The 24,917-nt window shown below is 40.3% G+C and overlaps 1 protein-coding gene across 1 annotated transcript in view; it reads right to left on the bottom strand.

The window, feature by feature from the left end:
* Positions 1-24,504, bottom strand: part of LOC1279247 (uncharacterized) — a 44,549-nt gene extending 20,045 nt beyond the window's left edge. Inside the window, exon 1 of the mRNA XM_061658607.1 lies at positions 23,847-24,504. Coding sequence (XP_061514591.1) covers positions 23,847-23,916 — 70 coding nt within the window. The 5' untranslated portion in view covers positions 23,917-24,504. The remainder of the gene's footprint in view (positions 1-23,846) is intronic.
* Positions 24,505-24,917: the final 413 nt, after the last annotated feature.

The raw sequence follows: 24,917 nt of genomic DNA on the forward strand, positions 1-24,917 counted from the left end.
GAAAATTGTTCTATAGATTTTTAACCCAAAAAAATTGACATTAGAGGGTTAATATAGAATATTTTGTTCCTTAAACGAGCATCGTATGTTATTTGATAAGCCTCTTCTTTTATCTTTAGATGGCAAAACCGTTTTCGCAACGTTATTCATCGAATTGCTGACGGGAACCAATAACTCTAAGCATATTTTATTTAAGCATTATTTGAGCAGAAAAATCATTTTACAGCTTCATAAGCTTGTTCTGGATTAAATACGGAGTTTTTGCACTACAATTTTTAGTTACAACAACCTTTTAGAATATTCACCTTCAGTTGATTTTTGGATGTATAATCGTTTTTTGAATTTTACCTTTTCTTTTTAGGAGAAGAAAATAATCCTACTGGAATAATCTAGAATAATCGAAAAGTTGGGTTCCTTTTCTCAGGTCCCTTCATACCTTGGGACTCCACGCTTCCGCCTAGTTTGCGTAGTATTTTATTTAACCCTGAGTACATTCTATGCGACAAACAAGAACAGAACTAGAATTATTAAATAATAAAACCATCTCGGTAATAAAAAAACAATTACAAGGCAAGGTGAAAGTTATCTTCACTCGCGACCCACAACCTCCTGCTGCCAGCTCTAGCTATAAAAATACCTACACCAGTCAACATCACACAAAAACTTCTGTTCGTTTCTTAGCAAGTCGCAAATTTCTCATTTGCCAAAGCGCGGTCTAGACTGGTGAGGGTTTTTTTCCCTTTACAAACATCAGCATTGTAACAAATTGTATGCTATATTCGCACCATTCAAAGAACAAGCCCTTTCGATGCCGTTACTATACAGCGGTCATACCGGTGTAAGTTTTCAGGGCACAGGCGAATCACATCGCAGGCAGCAGGCATTCCGCTTCCGTGGAATGGGAATCCCAACCACTCAAACACAACCCAAAAAACCGAACCGAGTTGATGGTACGTGTTCGTCGCAGGCAATTGTTTCAAGTGTAATTACACTGTTGGAAAGTAATTAAATTTCACTGCTACGCCAATTTCGATGGCGAAAGTCTGTTTTTAATCGACTGCTACATTTTGTGCGCTTGTTTTTATGTCGTTTTGAGTAAAGAGCGATAAGGAGGGGAGGCGGGAGGAGAACCGGGATACTTTCGTGTTGAACAGTGTTTTCAAACGCACCAAACGACGAAAGATTCGATAAAGATAACGGGTGGCTACAGCAGCGAAGTCAGTCGTCCTAGAAGCGGATTAAAACAAAAATAAAGCTCCCCGCCTTATGTAGCAGAGTGGACATAAAATAAAGATTTGTTACCATCGTGAGACGTACAGTCAACGGCAGTAAGATACAAAAGCATCCCCCGGTGCGCACACACACACAACAGAGAAGCTCTATGCTTGCTTTGATCGCTCAAGTATTAGCGGTAAACCATTTGACAGATAACCGTTTATCCGATGCCGTGACCAGGAGAGCAAAGCGGCTAATAATAAAGCCGTCCCGGACACAGAACCCCATAACAATGCGATATCAACGGTACTGCTGCGGATGGTGCGACCACGTACACAGCTGCGTGCGTTCCCGCGAGACACCAATTGTCCTGCCAATTAGATGAAATGTAAGAAAGGTACTGGCCATCTGGCCACATGTTGCACAAGCTAAAGGAGAAGATTGTATTCCGATGGTGCAACTACCCGTCCGGCGTGGACATAAATCCCGTGCAGCACATGACGATAATCGCACAGTCTTTTCCCTTTATGGTGACGATTGACTCCTCTGCTCCCTCCTTTCTTATCTTCAGCAGAGACATTCTACTCGATTCTACAAGTTCTTACAGTACAGATTTTGATCTTCCCGCTGGTGGCAAATACATTTCACCTACGTGCCGTTGAGCGTGGTGTGCTGTGGTAAAGCAAAAGCCACCTCTCAGACGGTAGTTTTCGAATCGACATCGACGCAAAAGCATCCCGCTGCTCCATTGCTGTGTGATGGAAAAATTGATAAAATATGTGTACGACAGTGGTCATAAAACAGCCGTCTTTATAGGTTGTCCCCACTGGCCAGGCGAGGAACACTGCACGACAGCTTTGGGCTTGATTTTACAAGCCCGTTGTCTAGAGCCAACAACCAGCGAACAAACGAACGCCTCGAGTACAGCCAAGTGTCCTTGTAGTCGTGCATGGCGTATAACAACCTTTTTTCGGTGCCAGCTTGATAGGCCAAGCTGTCTCAAAAGCTCTCCCCTCTTCCTGCTTTGAGCCGTAAAGTGTTCTGCTAGATTTCACTTCGAATCGCCTTCCTGCTTTTTTGTCACATTTATCCCTTGACTGTGTGCATTGCTTCGCACTCTTCTTCCGAAGGTCGAAATGGACCACAAACTTTAGATCATTAACGAGGCATTATCCGAGCCGCTGGTGGCACTATTTTGCCACGACGGCATAGAACGGCACACGACACGCCGATGGTTGAAAGATTTTTCGGCACAGTTTCTCCACTTTTGCTTGCCTTGCTTCTTTTTTCCTTTAAGAAAAATGTAAAGTTAACTTAGCTGCTTCCTCTCTTAAGGACATGCAAAAGTAAGAAGAGGCAGTGGAAAGCGAGAATAAAAAAGCTTCTCTTAACTATCAGCTCAAAAAGCCATTATCCTGGTGCCGCTCGTTCGCTAGCGATGGGAAACTCTGAATAGGAAGAGTGCTTTAGTTTTCTGTACGCAAGTTCGAGAACTGAAAGTCTGTAAAAAGTTGCCCTCCTCAACGAGCTAACACACACACACACACACACAACTCCCGAAATGACATGGAATGAAAGAGAATGGCACCTTTTTTCAAAAAGTTTATCATCGCGTTGCGTATCGCTTTTGCATATGATATCCTCCGGTACGAGAGCAAATTGAGATCGAGCATTGTTAAATTAATGGATGAACCGGATGAGCTAGGTAACGCGTGGTGGTAGGTCGCTTTCTTGCTTCCCTACCCATCCAACATGCAAATCACCAAAAACGAACCGCATCAAACTTAATCCCGTCCCTCCATCTTTTCCACTCGCCTGCCATGTGAAGCCATTTGGAGGGAACCGTTTAGCGCGCCACATAATTTATGTGTTTTTCGTCAAGATTTATAGACATTTCGGAGTAATTTGATGCACTTTGTCGAGGGTAAGTCGTTGGGCCGTTAACCCGTGTCACAAGAGAGGGACGACGGGGCAAAACTAAAATCTTACCAAACTCTGTTCCAGCTTCGAGTAGGATTCTTTTCTGGAACATTTCCAAATGAAAGCGTAGCTTTTCTCTTTTCCATTTGCCTGCTCCGGTGCAAGTGAGTCCAGTTGTTGGGTTGAAACTAATGTTTAAATAGGCTAGCCGGTGAAATTAAACTTTACTGCTAAGAGCTTTTTCGTTCCGTTAATCATATCTATTTAGGTGCTTTGTGTTCGTGGAATGGCTTTTTAAGGTGGTGATAATTTTGAGAATTATACAAATGAACAATCGTCTGCTTGCTTGCCCGGTAGAATCAACGTTTATTAAGTTAGCCTTACATAGTTTGTGTAAGATCTAAGAAATATTTTAGCAACGTTACGTTACGCTTAATGGCTTTTTTGCTGTGAAATTTTTAATGTTATCATAAATGACAAAGTACGAATGCTGTATGTAGTGAACTTGTCAAATTATATAGCCCAAACAACTACATCATCACCTTTCTGTTCATGGTTTGCGGCTTAAGTATTTTAGGCTGTACTTTTAGTGCTTTTCAGCTAAAAGAAAGTATTGAAATGCTTGTACGTATCTTAATTAGTAAATGTAACCGCGACAGACTGTTGATCTATTTCATAGACGCTACCATATCTGTTCTACCATAGTAAGGACTGACTATTCGTTTGCTTGGTATAATACAGCTAAAATCTTAAGCCTCTATATGTCAGCATACTATACGTACTACTCGCTTAGCTAAGTAAAAAAAGAGACAAAGCTTTGTTTTTTTTTAACAATATCCAAAAGTAGACAGTGAACTATTAAAATATAAGCAAATGTCACACTTGTTGCATACTTTCAGGCATAAATGCTGACTATGCATACTACGTCAAAGATATTGGTGGCACGTTTACCATGCGATTTGTCAGCGATTTGTTTACAACGATCGGTTGTCACTTGACCATTTGCGATAATCCGGACTGGTTATCGTACCGAGCACTAGATGGCGCTAGACAGGGTGATAACACCGACAACGGAAGATAAACAGGGGAAACAAGGCGAGAGTTAGATGAAGTTACGTCCTAGAGAGAGAGAGAGAGAGAGAGAGAGAGAGAGAGAGAGAGAGAGAGAGAGAGAGAGAGAGAGAGAGAGAGAGAGAGAGAGTACGTCTGGAAATTAGAAACTTGGTCACGACCGATAACAGGGGTCACCAAGGGTCATGCTAGCTCGGTACGCATTCAAAGTCGAGTACGCAAACGATCAGCTGAGAGACTGGACTATTTTTAAACCGCGCCCACACCAGCAAATTATTGCTCGATTTAATTGTTTTTAGTGAATACTAAGCAACAGATATTCTTTATTCGTTACGATCATGCCGGCTTGAAAAGGCTTTTGAGACTTATGATGTACCACGCAGCCGTATAGTCATAGTCCTTGCTACGGAGGACGTTTCATACATGGCTTGAACCCACTACGGGCGCGTTGTTAAGTCAAGACAAAATTGACGACGACAGTACCACAGGACCACCCTTTCACCTTTTCCGTCATGTTCTAGACATTATTGAACTGTGTCCCGTTGTGAAAGAATACAAGAGTTTGGATGAGTTAAAACCATTTGTAATGCATTGGTGGACTACATTTATGCTGTAGTCTTACAATGTATTTTGCAAAAAAAAAAAATGCTTATACCAAAAATTTATCCAACATGCAATGCTTACCAATAAGGGATAATCTGCAAGACACACGGTTTGTATTTCGTGGCCAATAAGCTGAAATTTTGGTCAGTGGAAAAAAAATGCCATCCGAGTTGTATCCATTTGACAATTACGCTCTGCCATATTGGATTTGTGTATGAACAAAAATGCATTTTAAAATATCTAAATATTTTTTCCAATCAGTCAGTACTTTTAAAATATCAATTCAAACTTCAAATTCATTTTTAACCGTTCTTGACATAACATTTATGCTTCAGTAAAAACATCAATGCTACAATAGATGGACACTTCTGAAAGATGGACACTTCTCAAAGGTAATTTTCGATTAATTCAACAATGTATCCTTAAAAATGAAATTTAAACAACACATTTGAGAATATTTTGGCATAATATATAAAAAAATTGGTTAAATTCACGAAAAAAACAAATTTTCAATCGTGCGCACCCTAGTGGATCTAATTTGACTACTGCGGATCTTAAACTCTTAAGCTTCAATATTGTTAATATTTTCGAAAGTTTTATTACATGAATGAATTTTCGTGAGTATAAAGCAAAAAACTGGCGAAAGAACGAAAATGAAGCACTAAAATTTTATTATTTTCTTTTTGTTTAAACATCCTGACACCAAAGCGGGAAAGACGGACACTCTGTCGTAGGGAAAGATGGACAACGAATTTGTTGATTTATTTTTCTTCTTATATCAATTGGTGATGAAAATATTTAATCAAATACCTTAAATACGGGTGTTTGGAAGAAATACATCATCCAGAAACTCGAGAAAGCATGAAAATATGCGAGAAAGGGCAATCAGCTGTTACTTTGCTGAAGGAACCGTCGTTGCAATTGGCCTAGAATTGGTTTACGTATGTACCAGGACGTGGAAAACAATAGAGCGAATGAGAATCGCGCGCGTTTTTGAGCTGAAAGTGCTGGTAAAATGTTTACTGATAGTCATAATTGTTTTGTTTTGCATAAATTTCAATTTGTAATGTAAAATTTTAATTTTAAATTGTATTAAATATGTTATCTCTAGATAATTCGTCTATCTCAATCCTGTGAAGGGGAAAGAAGTTGGACATCATGAGCATCATTTATATGTTAAAATACTCTAAACCTTTTCAATTTCCAACGTTTTCTATAGGTGTCCGTCCATCTTTCCCATATGAGGCGTCCGTCTCACCCGAACATCTCAAAATTGCACGAAAAAAAGTTTTTAATTCATGATAAAAATACAAAATTCGATAGAAACTTAAAAGCTTTCAACACATTATCTGATAAAACATGAGTGTAACATAATGTATGCACATTTTCATGGTCGTTGTATTTATACATCCCTAGATTTTTATCATTTTCCTTAACATGTCCTTCTTTACCTACCTTACCCTACAAAAAAATCTCAAATTCTGAGATTTGTCATGAGATGAGATTTTTGTGATTTTTCTAAGATGGCAAAATACTTCAGATTTCAGGTGGATTCTTAACTCTGATTTTGGTAGCCATGATAGATGGAAATTTCTCTGGAGATTTGCAGATAGAATTCTGACTGTAATCAAGGCTAAAAATCATTTGGCGTGTGGTTTTGTATGCAGTGTTGATATGACTTCACCCGCCAACTGTCAATCTCCATATAAAAAAGCTGGCTAGTATCACAAAAAACCCCTAGAATGATGAAACTAGAGGGTATTGATAATAAAGAAATATATTAAAAATACTTACACATACTATTAATTGAATAAATGCTTAATATGTAGATGATGTAATCAAAAACGAGGAAGAATTAAATGGGATGTTTATTTATATTGAAAGATACTTCTGAACGATTGGCTCCTTTGACCTTCATTCTTTGGCTTCATCCATTATGGCTGTAGGTGTGTACAGTGTCAATAATTGTTCGGATTCTATTCCAGTGGATGCAATCATTCAATTGTGGCCTACGATAGCAAACACAATGTTGTGCATTATAGGAAAATCGAAAACAATCCTCAAAATCAAAAACATATTTCCTCAAAACATCCTTACGGTTTGATCAATGCTTCCAAACGAGAAGCATATCAAAGCCAACCGCAAGGCTGTCGCTACGCAGAAGAAAAACAAAACATATAAAATAAATTTTATTTACTGTTCATGTTTATCTTCACATTATTCACAGGCAAACAAGTGAGGAAATGAAACGATCAGTGGCAAGATAACAACCACCACCCTTTTTCGTCCCTTTTACGCTGAAATCTAGAAGTACTCTCAACAGGACGCCCATAAAACCGACTCTACGTCCCCTCACCCGAATACCGTGGCTTTTATACGCTCAATGTCTAATCGTGCGTTTCACCCCTTTTTTCCATCCGACTTGCCCCGGGCCACACGGTCTGGTGGTTTCAGGGGTTTCACCCTCAGAAAATTCGGCGGTGGCAGCGGCAGTTGATTTACGGCTGGAGTAAAAAACAACCGTAGAACCAGCCGAATAATAGTGCTTACTGGCCGCCATTTGTTTTATGTCCAACTTCCAAGCTTTTATGTTTCTCTACACTCGCTGCGGTTGTATTTCACTTCTTCCGTTTTGTTTTACCATTTTGGGACGTTCGGATTCGAATGTTTTGTATTGGCAATCATTTTCCCTCCTCACGTTCCGGTGGAAAGAATACGAGTAGGATCGGGGGTTCCCGATCATGAGTTGAATTCAATTTGTTATTTCGCTACGGTTACTGACAGGATATTAGCAGTCAATGTTGATAAATGGTTTTTAAGTTTATCGATTACCGGGCGATTTTGTTTTTCCTGGGTATGGGAGCTGCCCAACCCACCCACCGAAGAAATTGAACGTCTCTGAAAGAGGTAAAAATTGTTTCCCTTTTGGCAAGATTCAACCGCACCGGAAACTAAGCGCCAGCGCCGATCGGAACCACATCGGTACGTATAATCCTGCACGGAAGCGAGACATCCAAGGCAGCAAAAGAATGGAGAACGTTCCGTAGTCTGGTCCGAACGAACGAAGATATCAATCATCTTTCGTAGCGTTCGTGGGCCCGGTTCTGCCGGCTGCAATAAAGTCGAAGCACCCCTCCAGGGCACCCGACAGCCTTTTCAGCGAGTTGTTAGTAGTTGCTGCAGAAGCTCCGTTTTCACAGCTTAACCAACCCGGGGGTGTTCGGAAATCGAACAGGTACGATCAACGCAACCATTGCAGGACTGTTTGGTAGTGGAGTGGTGCAGGAATTTTCCAAACCACATGAAAAGCTTATACCCTCATCCCTCCCTCCGATTCGACCATGCCCCAAACCACTCACTCAATGCCACAGCCACGTGAAGATAAATTAGATTAATGCTCTACGTTGCTGCCGACGTTGCCAACGTCTAGCTTCTACCGACTTGCTTCTACCGACCACCCCGTCCATGCTGTTGGTGTGGTTGGATGATTGAAAAATTCATAGATCCGTTCGGTGTACCAGTAGATTGGTAGGACAGGATGGCTGCATGCGTAACGCAACACTTCAAAGTGAGCTGAATGTTAAACACACTTCGTAGTTTATCGATTCTAGAGCGGAAGCAGATAAAGCTAATGAACTTTGTAATTACAAGAAGAGGTAGAAAATGATGTGAAAACCCTTTGCCATACAGAGGCAAATTGTTCAACGAATTATTAGCATAAGGTCTCATTTCGATTTATGATTCGTGGAAAATACTATTTTCCTTTGCGTCGTCAAATGCAACATAGCATACCATCAGGCGCATTCTCTTTAGTTGCTTGCAACGTTGCAAAGCAAAGTGGTACAAGAGTTTCCTTTACGTTGTCACTTTATCAAGCTTCATGTGTGAGGCGTATGCTTTTGAAAGCTTTTGAAAATAATCTGTTAACTCACTTTTAACTCTATAACATGATTGATGCTCACACGATATCGAGATAACTTTGCTACAACTATTCCCCTTTGTCCTCCCATCATACTCGTTTCAGCTTTATGGTTTTTAATCCTTTGGTGAAAAGTCAATATTTCCATCGAAGCTATCCGCAGCTATGTGTTCTTGTATATTACCCAGCTTAATTCAAAGGTTAAGCTTGCTTGGTTGGTCGGAGTTTTTTCTTTCTTTCTTTTTTTCAGGCAAATTTTCTGCTGCTCTTGGCCTCTTGTCAACTTTCATGATCAAAGGCAAGGAAACCCCATACAGAAGCTGGTTTCATGCTGAAGACTAATGCAATTATTGTTGACCTCACATGTGCAAACGTTCGGAAAAACTTTATGTTCAACAAGCTGCGACAACAGGAGTCGTTTTGCTAACTTTTGTTAAACATTGATGCAAGTTTGGCAAAGCAAGGGGTGAATATTCGCATCAGATAAGTGTTTAATTTCTGTTTCATTTATAATTTTACCTCAGCTTCGAGCAATAATTTTGCTGCATAATTTAAAACACATAGTTTTCGTGATTGAATTTCAAAGTTGATGATACTTTCAAGAAGAGCAGATCCAAAGAGCCACCGTAAATAAAATAAATTGCCGCAGCAATTACCGCAGCAATTCTTCGTATGATTACACTGCCAATAAGTAAATAAACCACATTAAATATCATGCATTCAATGTTCTATTTTTTCTGGTGTTAATAAAAAATATTGCTCTTTCGACCTAAACCAAACCGGGAGGAATTCTCGCTTTACACCATTTCTCGCTGTCTGTACAGTGTAGAGATGGAGAGGTGAGTGAGCTTTCCTCCGTTATTCATGCAGTTCAAAAAACGTGAACGACTCGATTATTGCTTTTCATTTTATAAACTGGATCGTGGATCGTACCCGACACAAGTGTGTTTGTGTTCAATCGTACCACCGGTAAAGCTAACACCCAGACGAAGCTAATTTTCTCGAACGATGATAAATATTGACCCCATGCAACAAGAAGGTTACCCCAAACGAGCTTGAGCCCTGACACCACGGTTGACGACGTTTATGTGTAATATTCGATAAGTGTGTATGTGAACGAAATTCGCAAGAAATGTTAAATTAATTAACAATTTCATCAAGAAATGAATTTACCATAGAGTTCCAGGAAAATTCAATGGATGTCGCTTGACACTGTTTGATGTTTTCATTGCATACATTGCTGGAATGGTAATTTGCTGTTTATTGAATTTAATTTACTATCAAGTAGGTATATTTGCACTAAAGATTCACTGTTTTGATGTGATCGGCGACGGAATTAATCGAACAATTTCAACAAACATAATTTAAATGCTTGCTTCAAGCTGGAATTTCAATAAAGTCATACACTCTTAATCTATATCCTCTTCAAAACAAGGGCTATCGAATTAGTATGATTATCTCTCTGAACATAAATTATAAGCATTGCAAAAAAGACCCAATAACACGTTATTTATTTATTTATTTATTTATTTATTCAAAATGTATACTCCTACGGACTCAAACTGATGTAGGAGGACATTCCCAAACTGACCTGTCTTTATGGTACATACTAACGTAATGATACAAATATTATGTTTTTCATTATAAAGATGTCAGACAGACTTTATCGGTAGACTATGTTTCTTATGATAATTCCTGTTGCACCGTAACGTCAACAGGATGCAAATTTCTTCAACAAACAAATTGACAAATACACATAAAATATAAGCCACAAGAGTTTTGTAGTAGCCTTTTCATTAAACAAATGTATAAAATTAAAAAATATAGTCTGAACATTAACTAACTCATGGTAAATGCACCCATAGAGCTGATACTTAGAATAGTGCTTGTTCTATAAGATTTCCACCAAGATACGTTCTATGCGATAATATACAAGTAATTAAGCTAATTATGTTGGTACAAAATGTTCTTTGGTATTTTACAACGGGTTTAAAATTTAAATTCATGTAAAATAGCTAACAAAGGCTAACGTTCGCATAACAAAAAATAAGTTAAGCACATCCTTCCAAGCGTGGGTTGACTGTTGTCGCTGTACAGTGCAAATTTTAAAAATTTCAATCATTGAAATTAACACATTTCTGACAATTAAATAATGCTAATTGAATATTAACCCAGTTCCATTCCAATTTTTTTTTGATTTTGTAGGCCTCTTGGACTACTTTCACTATAGGAATACAATACGACAACAATAGGAATCATTATGGGTATAATGGAGCAGTCAGAAAAATTTGGATTTTTCCGTAAATTTGTTAGTTTTAACAATATGTTATGAAAACCAAACGTATTTCAATTGCTAAGTGTTTAATATTCTAAAAAAATCATTTAACACATTAAGCCCTTTATTACTCTTGTTCTGTAGGGTTTTCAATTAAGTCTCTAGGCATAATTTAAGCATGTCTTGCAATTTGGCTAACGACTCAGGAACCGCCTAAATGTTTGCAAGAAATATACCTAGTACAAAGTAAATACACTATTGTTTTCAAGTTAGCCTATAAATACTCTATAAATATTACAGATGCATCGAGCAAAATACCAAATTCATCGTTTTTCAAAATACCAATAACGAGCATGAGATCACGGGAATGCCTTGCCCTTTCAAAGAACAAAACTTCCTTCAACAAAACTGCTGCCGAACAAAACTCGGCAGCAACAAAAAACGTTCCCACTTTTCACATCGTGTAGGAAAATCTCATAAATTAGCATAGTACGTTCCAGCTGTAAAGTGCATCGAGGCAACATTTAAAACCGTCTCCTCGTGAGGCAGAAAGAATTCTTCGCTTTTTCTCCCGGTGGCCAAAGGAAACAAACGCAAATACACCGAATATCACAATCTTCTACAGTCTCACAAGCAACGAGAACAACAAAGTGATACAGTACAAGCATAAAACATTCGTCCGTTCTGCGTCCGTGCCGTCCCGTACAGTGACTCCATCTAGCCAGCTCCTGTCCTCCAGGAGGGTTAACAGTTTTGCACACAACATGCCAAAAATACGTGCACCGAATATCGACAGCACGGCTGCACGTCTCTTCCGAACGGGGAAATGAGAAACGAAGCAGAGAGGGCGGAAAAACACGTCCCCTCACGCAACCATTGCCAAGCGAAAAGCCAATATCGAAACCAATAGAACAAGGATCCGGAACCTTTCATGGACCACATGCTGGTACGAGCGACGGAGAAAGTGGGGAAGAGCGAGAACGCTGAACAGCACCGTTCCAATCCGGAACGTATATCGTTTGGGACCATACGTACAGTTTAAGTTTATCGAGAGTGAATTCCATGCCCGGTGCAGGTTTTGGCTTTTTCCAACCGTTCGTGGTTTTGCACCGTCTTTTTCATGCCTTTGCGATTTTTCTTTTACGTTTTGCTGTTAAACCATAGCTAAGGTTCAGAAGTCTATTAAGATGAGAAATTGATAAGCATACATCAGGGCGCAGGCGAAAGAACAGCGAACCGCATGCATTTCTTTCCGCTTCTGGTGGATCACGCACATGTGTGTGTGCCTTATTGATGATGTGCCAGGATATTGGGGCAGCACCTTACGAACACCAGGCCAGCCACACAGGGAGGGAGAGCGTTTAATGAAGTTCAAAAGCGCAAACGAAATTGGTTCATTTCAGCATTCGAATCGAAATCACCGGCATCGCCAATGAGCTCGACAACATGCTTTTGCAGCGTGTTACAAAACGGCACGCTTTCTACACCTTCATCACACCACCACGAGGATTCCTCATGCCACTCGAATGCAAAGAAACGAACACATGGAAGCAAAAAAAGAGAAACAGTGTATAAATTGTTCCGTTTTTCCTTGCTACTGCTTCACATTAATCAGCACGAGCTAAAACGATTTTACCTGAGCGTTTTACAATTATGTCTCGGTTTTTAATGGGAAGGCATATTTTTCAGTTCATTTCATTATCGGCTTACATGACCTGTGTCTGGAATCGGCCACACGCTCTCAGGCGTAGAAAGGTGAAATGGGTACCAATGAGGGAAACATTATATTTTCATTAAAATTGCCCTTTCGTGTTGCTTGCTTTATTCGGAGTACTGCCCCATAACATGACATTTATAATTACAGAATTATTATGTACGTCATGAAACAAAAGTCAACTAAAGTAAAACGCTAAGAAAAATTACATTCATCTTTTCGCTAAGATAAATTACATTTATCTTTTTATTTTTTCAACATTTTGAATAAATGGAAACAAAAATATTTCACAAATAATTCTAATTTTTCATTTGTTTTTTTCCTAATAACATTATTTCTACATTAAATTTTCATTGTAAAATTATTGCTCTAATCACTCAGTCTGGCTCAGCGCCTGAAAGTATGCAATATGCTGTATAAATATAATATTTTATTTTTTACAATTTTGAGCACATGTTGAGCACATCTAAGGACGGACTTGGTAGACTGAAAACTTTGGTTTTTTTTTTAAGTAAAACAGAAATAAATTACATTTTTAATTTTTACAAAATTATTGTTATTTTGTATTTTTACTCATTTTTTATTTTTATTTAAACAGATTTCTGATTAATATCCTATCTATGCAATCCTATAACAGTTGCTTCTGAAACCGTTTTAACGTTAGCACTCACACAACCAACTGTATCGTCGTCCAGCTCAATAACTAAAATGTAAAGCTCAATCGATTCCACACTCATGAACATGCTTACCAACGGTCAATATTGACTTTGTAAAAGCCAATAAACTAGGTTGCTGCTGGGCACCGAAAGGCAATACCCACCCAAACACGCTGGAAACGGTTCCTTTGCTAAAAAGGGTCACTTTGGTCCCCGCTTCGCATCATCATGCACTTTGCCTACCCGAATTTCAAGCACTTAATGGCCGGGAGATAAATTTCTCTCATCACTGCATTGCGCTTTCCACTTAAAGCATGCAGCCCCCCCCCCACAAAAACGAATGACCCGAGAAGAAAATACGCTTTGCAGCGCATACCACCTTCCTTCCTGCGCTCTGCCATCCTTACCCCACTCCCCCAATAGCCGGGCTGGGATGGGGTTCGATTCTTAAATACTCCAAAGTGCATGCATTTAAGATAAGTTGTCCGTACAGAGTTGGGACCGCACTGTGCCCGACGCGCCACAATGTATGGCAAAACGGTGTTTGGCCGGTTTGCCGGTGCATGGGAATGGATGGGCGGTCAACGAATGAACGAAGGGTGGACGAAGGTGCTGGACTAAAAGCGACTGAAGCGAATTTAAATTAATTTAAATTAGGTTTCCTTCGTTGCGCTTTGGAAAAAGGACAGACGCTCCAAGGCCTTTCGGGAAGTTTTGGTTAGGAAGGCGCCTTTTTACAGTCGAGCCGAAGCGAACCCCAACCCCAGTAGTTGGTCGGATGCTCCGGTGCATACGTTTCGGTGCATCAGCAGGTAAGCTGAGGCTGGCGCTTTTATGCAAAAAGGAGAGTATTCTCGAAAAGAAAGCAGGCTCGCTGGATAGGAATTCCAAGTGCCTTTGGGGTTGCTTCAATACGTGCAGGAACCCCCCACTTGCTCCCGAGCCAAACTGAACCGGGCCCACCATGGTCAGTTATTTATCACTTTTCCATCCCATGCTGGAGGTTAGTAAAGGGCTGGAAAAGCAATAGTAGTGAATGGACTCGCAAGAAAATGCAGCAGCTTAACGAACGAAAAGTGCTGTAACATGTTTTCTTTACTGCTGACTTGAAAGCACGTTGCGAAAACGGGAAGAAAGATAAGGACACGGGGACGTTTCAAAGAGCAATACCTACTATCTTGAGATGGTGCTAGATACTATAAACATTACGGAGCGATGTTGAAAACATCTTTAAATTTTTCTATAAGCCGATCTGTGTAGATGAACGTTGAAAATATTATAAAATAATTTGCATAAATCAGTTTCATTGAGCATCACAATTTACGAACTTTTGTGAAACGCCTGAAGGTATGCAAAACGCAGGCCAATGCAGCTTTCGAGTAGTAAAAATCATTTCTTAACATTGCTTTATTTTCCATACTTGGTATTCAATTATCGATATTTTCCGTAACACAAAACATATGTTTTTTTCTGCAATTTAACACAATTAATGGATTCAGTGAACATAATCGAGTAAACTGTACTTTGCTTCTCAAACTGTTCACGAAACAGTTACTGTTTTTTGCAACTTTTATCGAGACTCGTAGCTAGCGTTTGTTGCTACCTTTATTCCCTCAAATTTCCCTACGGCTTCTCCTCCCAAATCAAAACCCCAGACATTCTCAGCTACCGGACGTACAGCTACACGGTCGGTATGTAATTGAATTTAAGCAAATTGAAGACACACAAAAACACAACCCTGAACCCAGAGACGCGGAAGCTTGCTTCAAATTACTGTAAAACTTGCACGGCACGTACATGCCTTCTTCCCAGTTTCAGTTCGTTTCATCCATTATCAACCTTCCTTTTTCCCCCGTCTCTCACTCACTATCTCTTCTCATTTATCCAAAGCTACTCTTTATTATGCTGCAGAAGGTGTGTTTCTGCCTGTCTTTCTCTCTCTCTCGCTCTCACTATCTTTGTTTCTTGCTCTTTCTCTTCACCCTTATCTCCTCTCCTTGGTTGGCGGCTTTTACATCTCGTGTCTCAGATTGACCAGCTGGTTCTGGGAAGTTGGTTCAGAGCTGGGTACGACTGCCAGATGAAAAATGTCCGCTGCAAGCAGATGCACTCCAAACAACCAGCGGGCGCGCGTTTCAAGGAGAGAGAGAGAAAGAGGTTGTGGTTGGAAGAAACATTCAAATTGAAATATAAACGCAATGTGTTTTCCTCAAAGCCCGAGGTTTTTTTCCAACCATCAGGAAAGTCTTTGGATGGTTTTAATGTTTGTGGTCCGGAAAAGGGAAGTTGCGAACATGTATCTTGGACGGAAATGATGCCAGTGCTTCAGACAAATCCAAGCTTCAATTAAATGGATGAACATGGAGTGGCAACTGATTCATACTTCATTTTTTATTGTTAGGTTTACAAACAAGCTTGTTTTCATTGAATTAAAAAGTTAGAAAATACGTTACTATTTTATCTTTGTCTGTTAAATATTCCTCTACTGAGCTGTATTTTTCGTTTGATATTTAAATGCGTTGTAATATTTTAAGAATGTTTTCAAACAAAGATATTACTATTTAAACCTTTATTGGCACACAAAGTTCAGTTCAGCAATAGACTGTTTTTTTTATATATTTTTCAAGTCCAATCCATTTTCTACCAACTTCAGCGTTTGTTTCGGTGTGTGATTTTGTACGGAATGTTGATATGATGTCATCTACTAAGTATCAATTTGCATATGAAAAATGGTTTCAAATGAGAAAGGGGTCATTATCGGTATAAGTGAACTCCTACGAAAATTTCGAAAGTGATTTTTTAATTTGTAGTTTACAGACGAATGTCATGTTATTTAACATAAGGTTCAATTCAAATTATAAACTTAATTATTCATAAATATTGTTCATCATTTGTACTGCTCCTAGGTGCATTCAGCTTATTTACTGATGTGCTAAAATGTATGTTTTTTAATAAACATCGTATGAAATTTATTAAAATATTTTAAATAGTTTTTAAACGTAAGGTGGCGAGTCAAGATATTGAAAAGTAATTTCCCATTGTGCCATACACGTTGTAGAAAAATTAAAATAAATAATTTCAGTCTATTAATTATCTTTAAATTCAACTAAAATAAAACTTCCTCTAGGTTGCGAAGGACATATTATTCAATTAAAAATTAATCTTTTTTTGCTAATTTACTTAACATGTGAATGGTTTGAGAGATACATCCTCAAAGTTTTAAATACTTATACGCATGCAAATTCCTTTCCAACGGTCCAAAAAGTCCTTTCCCACAATCGTCCTCCTCGATCAATCCATCCACTTCAAACAGTGTACTATTTACTTCCTAATTTCTGCGTCCTCCATCAGCTCACATTCACACACTTCCATCTCCATCCAGCAAGTTCGTCTGTACAAAGCAAGCTGCAACATCGACGAATTAATCCACCCAAGCCGCCAAGTATACACTGCACAAACAGGACCGAAATAGTCTACCAACACTCTTCTCGTAAACACTTCAATAAACATAAATTGAGTTACTATTTCCTTTACACCCATCCCCTCACGCACACACATACACACACTGAATGTACACCATACTGTTTCCACATTTCCGCATCACAGTCGAAACGAACTCCATACGCCACCTGCCACCATGCGCGTTCTCCGGGGCTTTGGCTTGAGTAAGAAATCAATCGAAATAGCTTTCCAAGGAACAACTTCGGTGCTCCATCCGGAACCGGATACAGAAATAGGAAACCACCATTGGGAAGCGGCGGAAGTGGCACTTCCCTGCTGTGCGAATAAATAAGAATTTATTTGAATGTGATTCATGGTGCTTGTTGATGGGAAACATATGTGTTTGTGTGTGAGTGTGCGTGCGTGCGTGCATCTGTGTGTTGGTAACGATAAAACGTAATCTAGCTAACTGACTAACACGGCACCCTTCACATTCCGTCGATATAAGGGGGGGGGCGAAGCGGACGGTGCACCTTGAAAACGTACGGCCAACATACTTCTCATCATACGCTCGTTTAGCTTATGGCTGCCTGCTCCATTACGCAGACGGAGCGGGCTTTGTTTTTGTGGAGCAGTGCTTCAATCAGCTGCCCGCTGCCTAATAGATAACCTTTCATCTTGTGTTTGCTATTTGATCCTAACAGATGCCTGAGGCGGTAGCACTGGCCAATGCTAACCGCTTTGCTTTGCGGTGTACGATTTATGTTTGCCCGGTGATAATTTGCTTTCCGCAAATATTTCACCTTCCCGATGAAATCAATCGTTGGTCGAACTGGATTAGCAATTAGGATTCCTTTTCGCAACGGAAGACGGGACAGGAAGACGGTTTACTCTTCCCTCCCCTCTCCACCCTGTTCTCACTCAAAAGAGACAGCTTTAATGGGGATCGTTAATCACGGAAGGGGCAAAAATAATAACCAATCGTGTGACGTAAATCATACCCGCCCTGCGCACATTCGGTCTTCCATCTTCGTACACATTATTAATTTCATTTCAGCTACGCACTGCTGTTAGATAATCACCTTCTTTGCTCCATACATCTTTTTTTTTAAAGTCTGTTTGCATTTAAATGGCAGACCATGGGTTGACTGATTCTCGCCAATCACGTTTTTTGTGTGCGATGATTGGAATGATCAATAGCACTCCATCAATCACACGCGACTGGTTGCAGGCTGCAGGCAGGGTGTGCTGAAAAGAAATGAACCTTTTTGTGTGTCACCTTGGGGCATCGAATTTGGCCTCGCTGAGTTGAGCCAAAAAATCTACCCTCTACCCTCGTCAACTTCTCTATCATCATAAACATACTCAATCATTTAATTATGCAAAATTTCGATCCATCCCGTCGTTTGCTACCTCTCTCCTTCAAATTCCCTGGTAAGACATATTTCCACCAATGCGATGTGAAGTTTTTTTTCGTCTAAGAATCTTCGTCAATCGATCCATTCACTCGAGGTGAAAAGCATATCGAAATGGTCTTTGGAAGCCGCCTCTCCTCTGCTTATTCTGTCTACTCTTCCCCCAGTTTCGCTCATTTCAGCGACCCCCTTTCAACATAATAGGAAGCATTACGCGAATGTTTGGAGTACGGGATCTTTTCTCGATAGCTTCTTCATTTTTCAATTTTTTCCCCTAATTCCATCAACGTTCGGTTCGACGAAGGACCGGTTACGAGGCCTGTTTTCGCCAGTGCTTCAAATGATCTATAGATTCTGCATCGACACTGGCTTAAGCTTTTCGCTCAAACACACCGAGTGCGTTTTTCTGTCGAAAGTCTACTTTCTCTTCCTCGTGCCACAAGCACACAATCGCTCGCGACAACGTGCAACCGGGTCATGATTCATTATTTTACTTTCTTCCACATGGAATCCGCCATTTTTCGGCCTACCGATCGAAGCCCAATGGCACCACCAAGAAGCAGCAACAAAAAAAAACATGCTTAGCAGGAAAAAGGAATTCAAATTATTAGCTCAAGATATCGGGCTCGGCATTTTGTCGACCTCTTGTGTGGGGTAAAATTTCGTGAGAGAATAGGACCTTAAAAGCGAGGAGGAGGTTAGGCAGGGAAAACGATGAACCATTAATTTTTGATTGCGTACAGTTTGCGCAGCCAAAACTTCCTGAACCTTCAAGGACCAAATCGAAGGCTCGGGTGGGCCAATTGGGGCAATTCAAATTCATAAGCGTAGAGTCGCTTGTTTTTTTTTGCTTTCAATACCACTTGCTCTCCTTCTTTTTCTCGCTTGCTGACAATGTTGAGGGAAAAGGTCGGTTTATGAATTTTAAATTGCCAAGATTATTATTTATAGCAGATGTACGCGACGAGCGGCTGACAGAACGCAATCACAAACGCCTTGACACATGATTGGACCTTTTTTGCCTGTTAACATGCCGGAGGTGTAGGGTAATGATGATTTTGTACTGCTACATTTACTGTTTGTTAATTGAAAAAGCATGTACTGGTTGTGTAAACAATTAAGGAAACAGATAGAGGCAAAACAGAACAAACGTCTGTATTTGAAGAGGATCAAACAAAACTAAATAGTTAATGGGCATTATTGCAAGATGATTTTCACTAGTAAGAAGCTAATACACCATTTTCGAGTCTTAAATAAACAATTTTAAGATGTTTTTGAACATATTCCCACTCTAAGTTAACATTTCACGTACAACTGAAATACTGATAAAATAAACAATGCGGCTTGACGCACACCACAGGAGAGCAGGCTGCTGTTGAAAAGCTGATGCCTATCTGAAGTTCGTTTAATAGTAAATAAACAAGTGAAGCCTTTAAGTTGATTCGTTTGCTGCAGGGAGTTCAAAATTTTTTTGTACCTTCGTTTATCCCGATACCTTCTAAATTAATAGCTGACTATTAAATTAGTAAAATATCGATTAAAATGAAGCTGCCAACAATTTAATATAAAAAAAATTAACATTAGGGAACACGGGTAAGATAAATACGTTAACATTGGGGACAGCTAATGTTTAGTTGCGATTGAACAATGTTCAGAAAGACATCAACATTTCAGTTGGCCGTCAAATGTTTACTTATAGTTTAACAATGTTCAAAAGTGCCTTAACGTTGTTTACTTGGGCTGTAAATTGACATGATTAAAAATTACAGGGGTTTTACTTGATTTCGCAAGAGTAGGCAACGTTTAGTTAAACCGCAACGCTAAGTAAATTGTTTCATGGATAACCTACTTCACATTCAGAAAAATATATATATTTTCTCTTAACTTACATAGAACCTAGCTGTTAGCTAATTGCGAGGTAACAATGTAACACATATTGTTTCGCTATAATTACTAAGTACCATCAAACAAGCATGTTCTTAATGCGGTCTTTGTCTTAGAACAGGGGTCTCCAAACTTCGGCCCTCAAGAGCCTTTAATGTGGCCCGCGATGACTATGTAAAGGTTAAATCAAATAGCTGTCTTTTCTGAGAGATTAATCAAAGTTTATTTTTTTACTTCTCAAAGACGAAAATCAAGATTCAATAAAATATAGCTGCAGAAATTTGATATATTTTGTTAGTATTTTCTTATTAAAACGAGATTTGAACTTCCACTCATTCTAAAGGTAGCGTCAAAATGGCCCTCAACAACGCTGATTGTGAAGCAATGCGGCCCGCGAACTGAAAAGTTTGGAGACCCCTGTCTTAGAATATGGAAATAAAACAATAATTTGGTGGACCGAAATCTATGTTAATTGTTAATATATTTCATTATCTTTCATTTAATTTGCTTTTCATAATTGATACAACTTTATGATCATTTGCTCGTTTGTTTATAATGATCATGATTAGTTTTGTGAGAAAGCTGAGTCTTTCTTTACACTCTTAAATAGTAACAAGAGAAATAATGTGAATGAAATGAAAATTAAATGTGAGAAAATTCACATAAAAATTTACATAGTCAAAAAAAATTCATCGTCAACGTATTTCAAATTCAATAAACAAAAAAACGCTCAAAATATTCTAACGTTCAGTGATTCTTATACATAATTTAAATTCTTGTCTATCACCAGCATCTAACTTTTCCATTTCTGCTGGTTCAATTCACAGCAAAACGTTAGCAAAATAGTGTTTCTAAACTTTTGCCAAATCTCGTTCAAAATACTTCAAACCGCATATGTGTGTGTCCGTGTGCGACAATAACTTTTGTTCCGCTTACTTCCAATCCACACCTAAGATGTCACCCTTTCCTTCTCTTGGAATCGTTTGCTCACTCCCTTCACCCTTCACATAGTTCGAGGTTCATCAACCATCCGATTCTGCACGCGGCGGTGCACATAGAACACTCTTCACCGTCCACGAGAGCCACTCCTGATGTCGCATGTGTACACAAGAAAGCTAATGAATGAATAGACAACTGTCAAACTTTTGGCAAAGTAGTTTCTGCCACAGAAGCTGCGCCACCAGTTTTGCCGGTCGAAGCACACACATGTACACACACACACACACACACACACACACACACACACACACACACACACACACACACACACATACACACATTATTCGTTCACTTTTATCCTCAACTTCTAACGTAAGGCCATCAAAAAAATAAAACAAGACACAAAAAACGGCAGCAAAAACTTTCCTTTCTCCTTCTCCAATGTGTCCCCATAGTGTCCTCTCTTCCCTTTCCTGCAGTAAGCAACGAACAGATTGAGCGAAAATTGCTACAACAACTTTGCTACTCTACCGTAAGCACTATCGATTGCTATCAGTTCATTGGAATCTATCGCTTGATGGGAAATGGTGCACCGACAAGACGACAGCAAAACAAAAAAAAACAAAAATGAAACAAACTACGAAACGTCCTTCCAACCACCCACCCACACATGCACAGCTTAAATACACACACACACATACACACAGAGAAAAAGTTTTGCGCACTATATACTCCCTCGCCCCGGGTTGACGCTTTACTACTAGCGCCAATGGTACGTGACGCCACGAACGACAGGAACAGTGTCACTCGAACGCGTACGAAGCGTTACGCAAGATGACATCAGACATTGTTCCACGGTCCGTTCCTTTTGTCATCTGTCCTGACCTACTGGGAGTAACGAAACAGAAGTGTGCAACGATAATAATAATAATAAAAAAAACCTCCCTCACCAGAGCGCGGTTCACTTTGAGTAACTACAAAAACACACTTCCCAGTTTCCTGGAGCCACCATATGTCGCATGTTCGGCGAGAAGCGAATTGCATCAACATCAACGAACGGCCCAGACGTCAAGCAGACGCGGGACACCGAGCCTGCGTTGACTTCACTTACTGCTTGCTCATGGGCGATCAGATTCCGTTGCCGTCTGCGCGTCGAGATTCTTGCGCGACCCGAAACTCAATCACCGACCGTTGTCGTTGGTTTTCGTACGAGTGGTGTGACGTCTTCGGTATGCTATGCATGCCGAAAATGCCACTGAAGTGACGAGAGAGTGGCCACATTGTTCACTGTCTCAGTGGGTACCTCATTTCCCTTCTTAGGCATACTACAACCAACAACGGCAGCAGCAGCAGCAGCAGTAGCAAGGGCCAACAAAAAAAAGGAAAGCTCCATTTCATCCGCATGAGTAAGCGAATCTAGCCCAGTCAGGTTCGGATCGGATGCGATGACGACGAGCAAAATGCACCTTACGTAAAGCGTTCTACTCCGTGTAATTGCTCCATCATCCCGCGTACACGGAATGGTTTAGGAAAGGAAAGTGCCTGCGATACCAGGGCACTACCGCGAGTCGAGTAGATCTGGGGATTATGATAAAGAGGGTAGAGAATGAAATAACATTCTCATTCTAGCGCCACTGTGGCCGATGTTGTAGCAAGAAGGTAGTAAAATATATTGTTATAAGGAAGTTAGACATCGAGCCACGGCCACGGTGAGCGATGGGTGAAGGATTACGTTCAGCGGTGAAGTGTGGTTTGAAAACAGCTTCGAAGCAGGAAGGTAAGTAAGCGCGGTTAGTGGATTGTGAAGGAGTTCATCAAGATTATTTCGTTTTGTCGTTATTACTACTAGCCTAGCTACCACACACCAATACACACACACACACACACACACACACACACACACGCACACACACACAGGCACTATCTCCTCAAAAGCGAGTTTCGAGTTTCTCACAGATCATTGTTATCCGCAAGTCGACCGGAACTCATTCACTGTCAGCTTCCGGCAGCGCTGACTAGATCGAGCCCGGGCCCGGGCTGGTTCACGTGGAAGTCGAGAATCGAGCATCATCCTTCATCGTCGGGCCCGTGTAGCAACGGATGGATAAAGTTATGAAATTACCTCCCATTCCCCGGGAGCATGTCTGGGAGCATGTGCCCGAGATAACACTTCTACCGGCAACGGATGGTGGATGGATGAAAACAGGTAGCCCTTTCTCTCTCTCTCTCTCTCTCTCTCTCTCTCTCTCTCTCTCTCTCTCTCTCTCTCTCTCTCTCTCTCTCTCTGATCGAATCCATCGATGACAGTGGATAATAATTGCAGTAGCAGCAGTGGCAATCGCTTACCCCGAGGCGATCCAGTAGGTGAAGGGGCGATCGAAATTTGCAGCTAAGTAATTGAATACACCGTCAATCGCTTCTGAGCCCCCGATTGGTAGTACTGGAGTAGCTGGACGTGAGCGGAGTGTGTAGCGAGCAGGACACGACCTGTACTGTCGCACAATTGAGCGTGATTGCGATCGGTTTTAGTGTAACCAATTATTTTAATGAAATTTGCACCAGCTACTCCAGGTTTTGCAGGTAAGCGGATCAAGAGTGAGGTGGATAAAATGCAGAACAAAGCAGGTATAAAGATGTTAAAAACATCCGTTACTTAAATATAACTTTTTTAGGAAAATCAAGAATCAATCGTGTACAGCAATGCGATCAATAAAACAAAGTATAAAAAGTTTAACTTTTGAAACAAAACAGGCTTTAATATACCATTTTCACAACTGTTTGCACTTCCACTTACCAATCATACCGATCAGCGTCAGTAGTAGCGGGTATCGTATATCCATGTTCCATCCGAAAGGAAAAATCATCTTATATTCGATCAGTTTCCACGCAATGCAGACGACGTTTTCAATCAATCGACAATCCCGCCTTGAATTACGCGGATTTATTCACTTTTGAACTAATTACAAACCTCTTTGTATCAAATTTGTTACTTTGGCAACGATGATTGATAAGAGAGAGCACTGTTTTCATTACAAGCACTGCCAAACCTTCACTACACCTTCACCATTCGGAATAAAGTAGCATTCGTTCATAATTAAATGCACCACAACAACACAACTACTCCAGCCGGCGGTAACATTTGCATTCGGTTAACCGGTTTTAATTACACCGTCCTTCGTTGATTCAATTTCCTTCCGAAAATATATATTCACCCGATGGCACATCAATCATGTAAACGGATGTTAGTTAATTGATTAAATCTATAAGCACCAGCATTTCCACTCAACCGCTTAACCGGGATACACTGTAACCGCCATTGGCGATTTCAAGTAAAACACTCTTAGCGCGCACTTTTAAACTAACTAAGCACCATCGTGGGGGATTAGCTCGCACGCCGACACAAGCTCATCATCATCATCATCCGGCCGTACACTGTCAACTGGTCGGAAGCAGTTAAGCTCGGCACATAATCAACCCTCCCTAGGGCGAGAGCTGTGGAAAGCTCGTGTCTTTGTTTAGCTCAGCCGAAGGAGGTGCCGAACGCCCCAGTCGGAAAGCATCGGTTCAAAAGGCCCGAAGCGACCAGCGACCCGAACGAAAGCATGGCGCTGCCGACGAAACACATGGTGGCTAGTGCCATCGTAAACAAAACATTGAGTGTCGCGTGAATGGTTCCCGTGTGCCAGCCGTGAGTGTCGGTTGGATGTGACACGCAGAAGGAAATGAGTTCCTTTTCTGTTGTGTGTTGATGGGAGGGGTGCATTATGTAGATGGAGGCGCATGGTGATTTTCGTCCACCAAATTGCACATAAACCTACTAAATGAATATTTTACAATAATCACAATATACAAAACGAGTCTTAAA

Source organism: Anopheles gambiae, chromosome 3, assembly GCF_943734735.2.
Source record: "Anopheles gambiae chromosome 3, idAnoGambNW_F1_1, whole genome shotgun sequence".
Classification (NCBI taxonomy): Eukaryota; Metazoa; Arthropoda; class Insecta; order Diptera; family Culicidae; genus Anopheles; species Anopheles gambiae.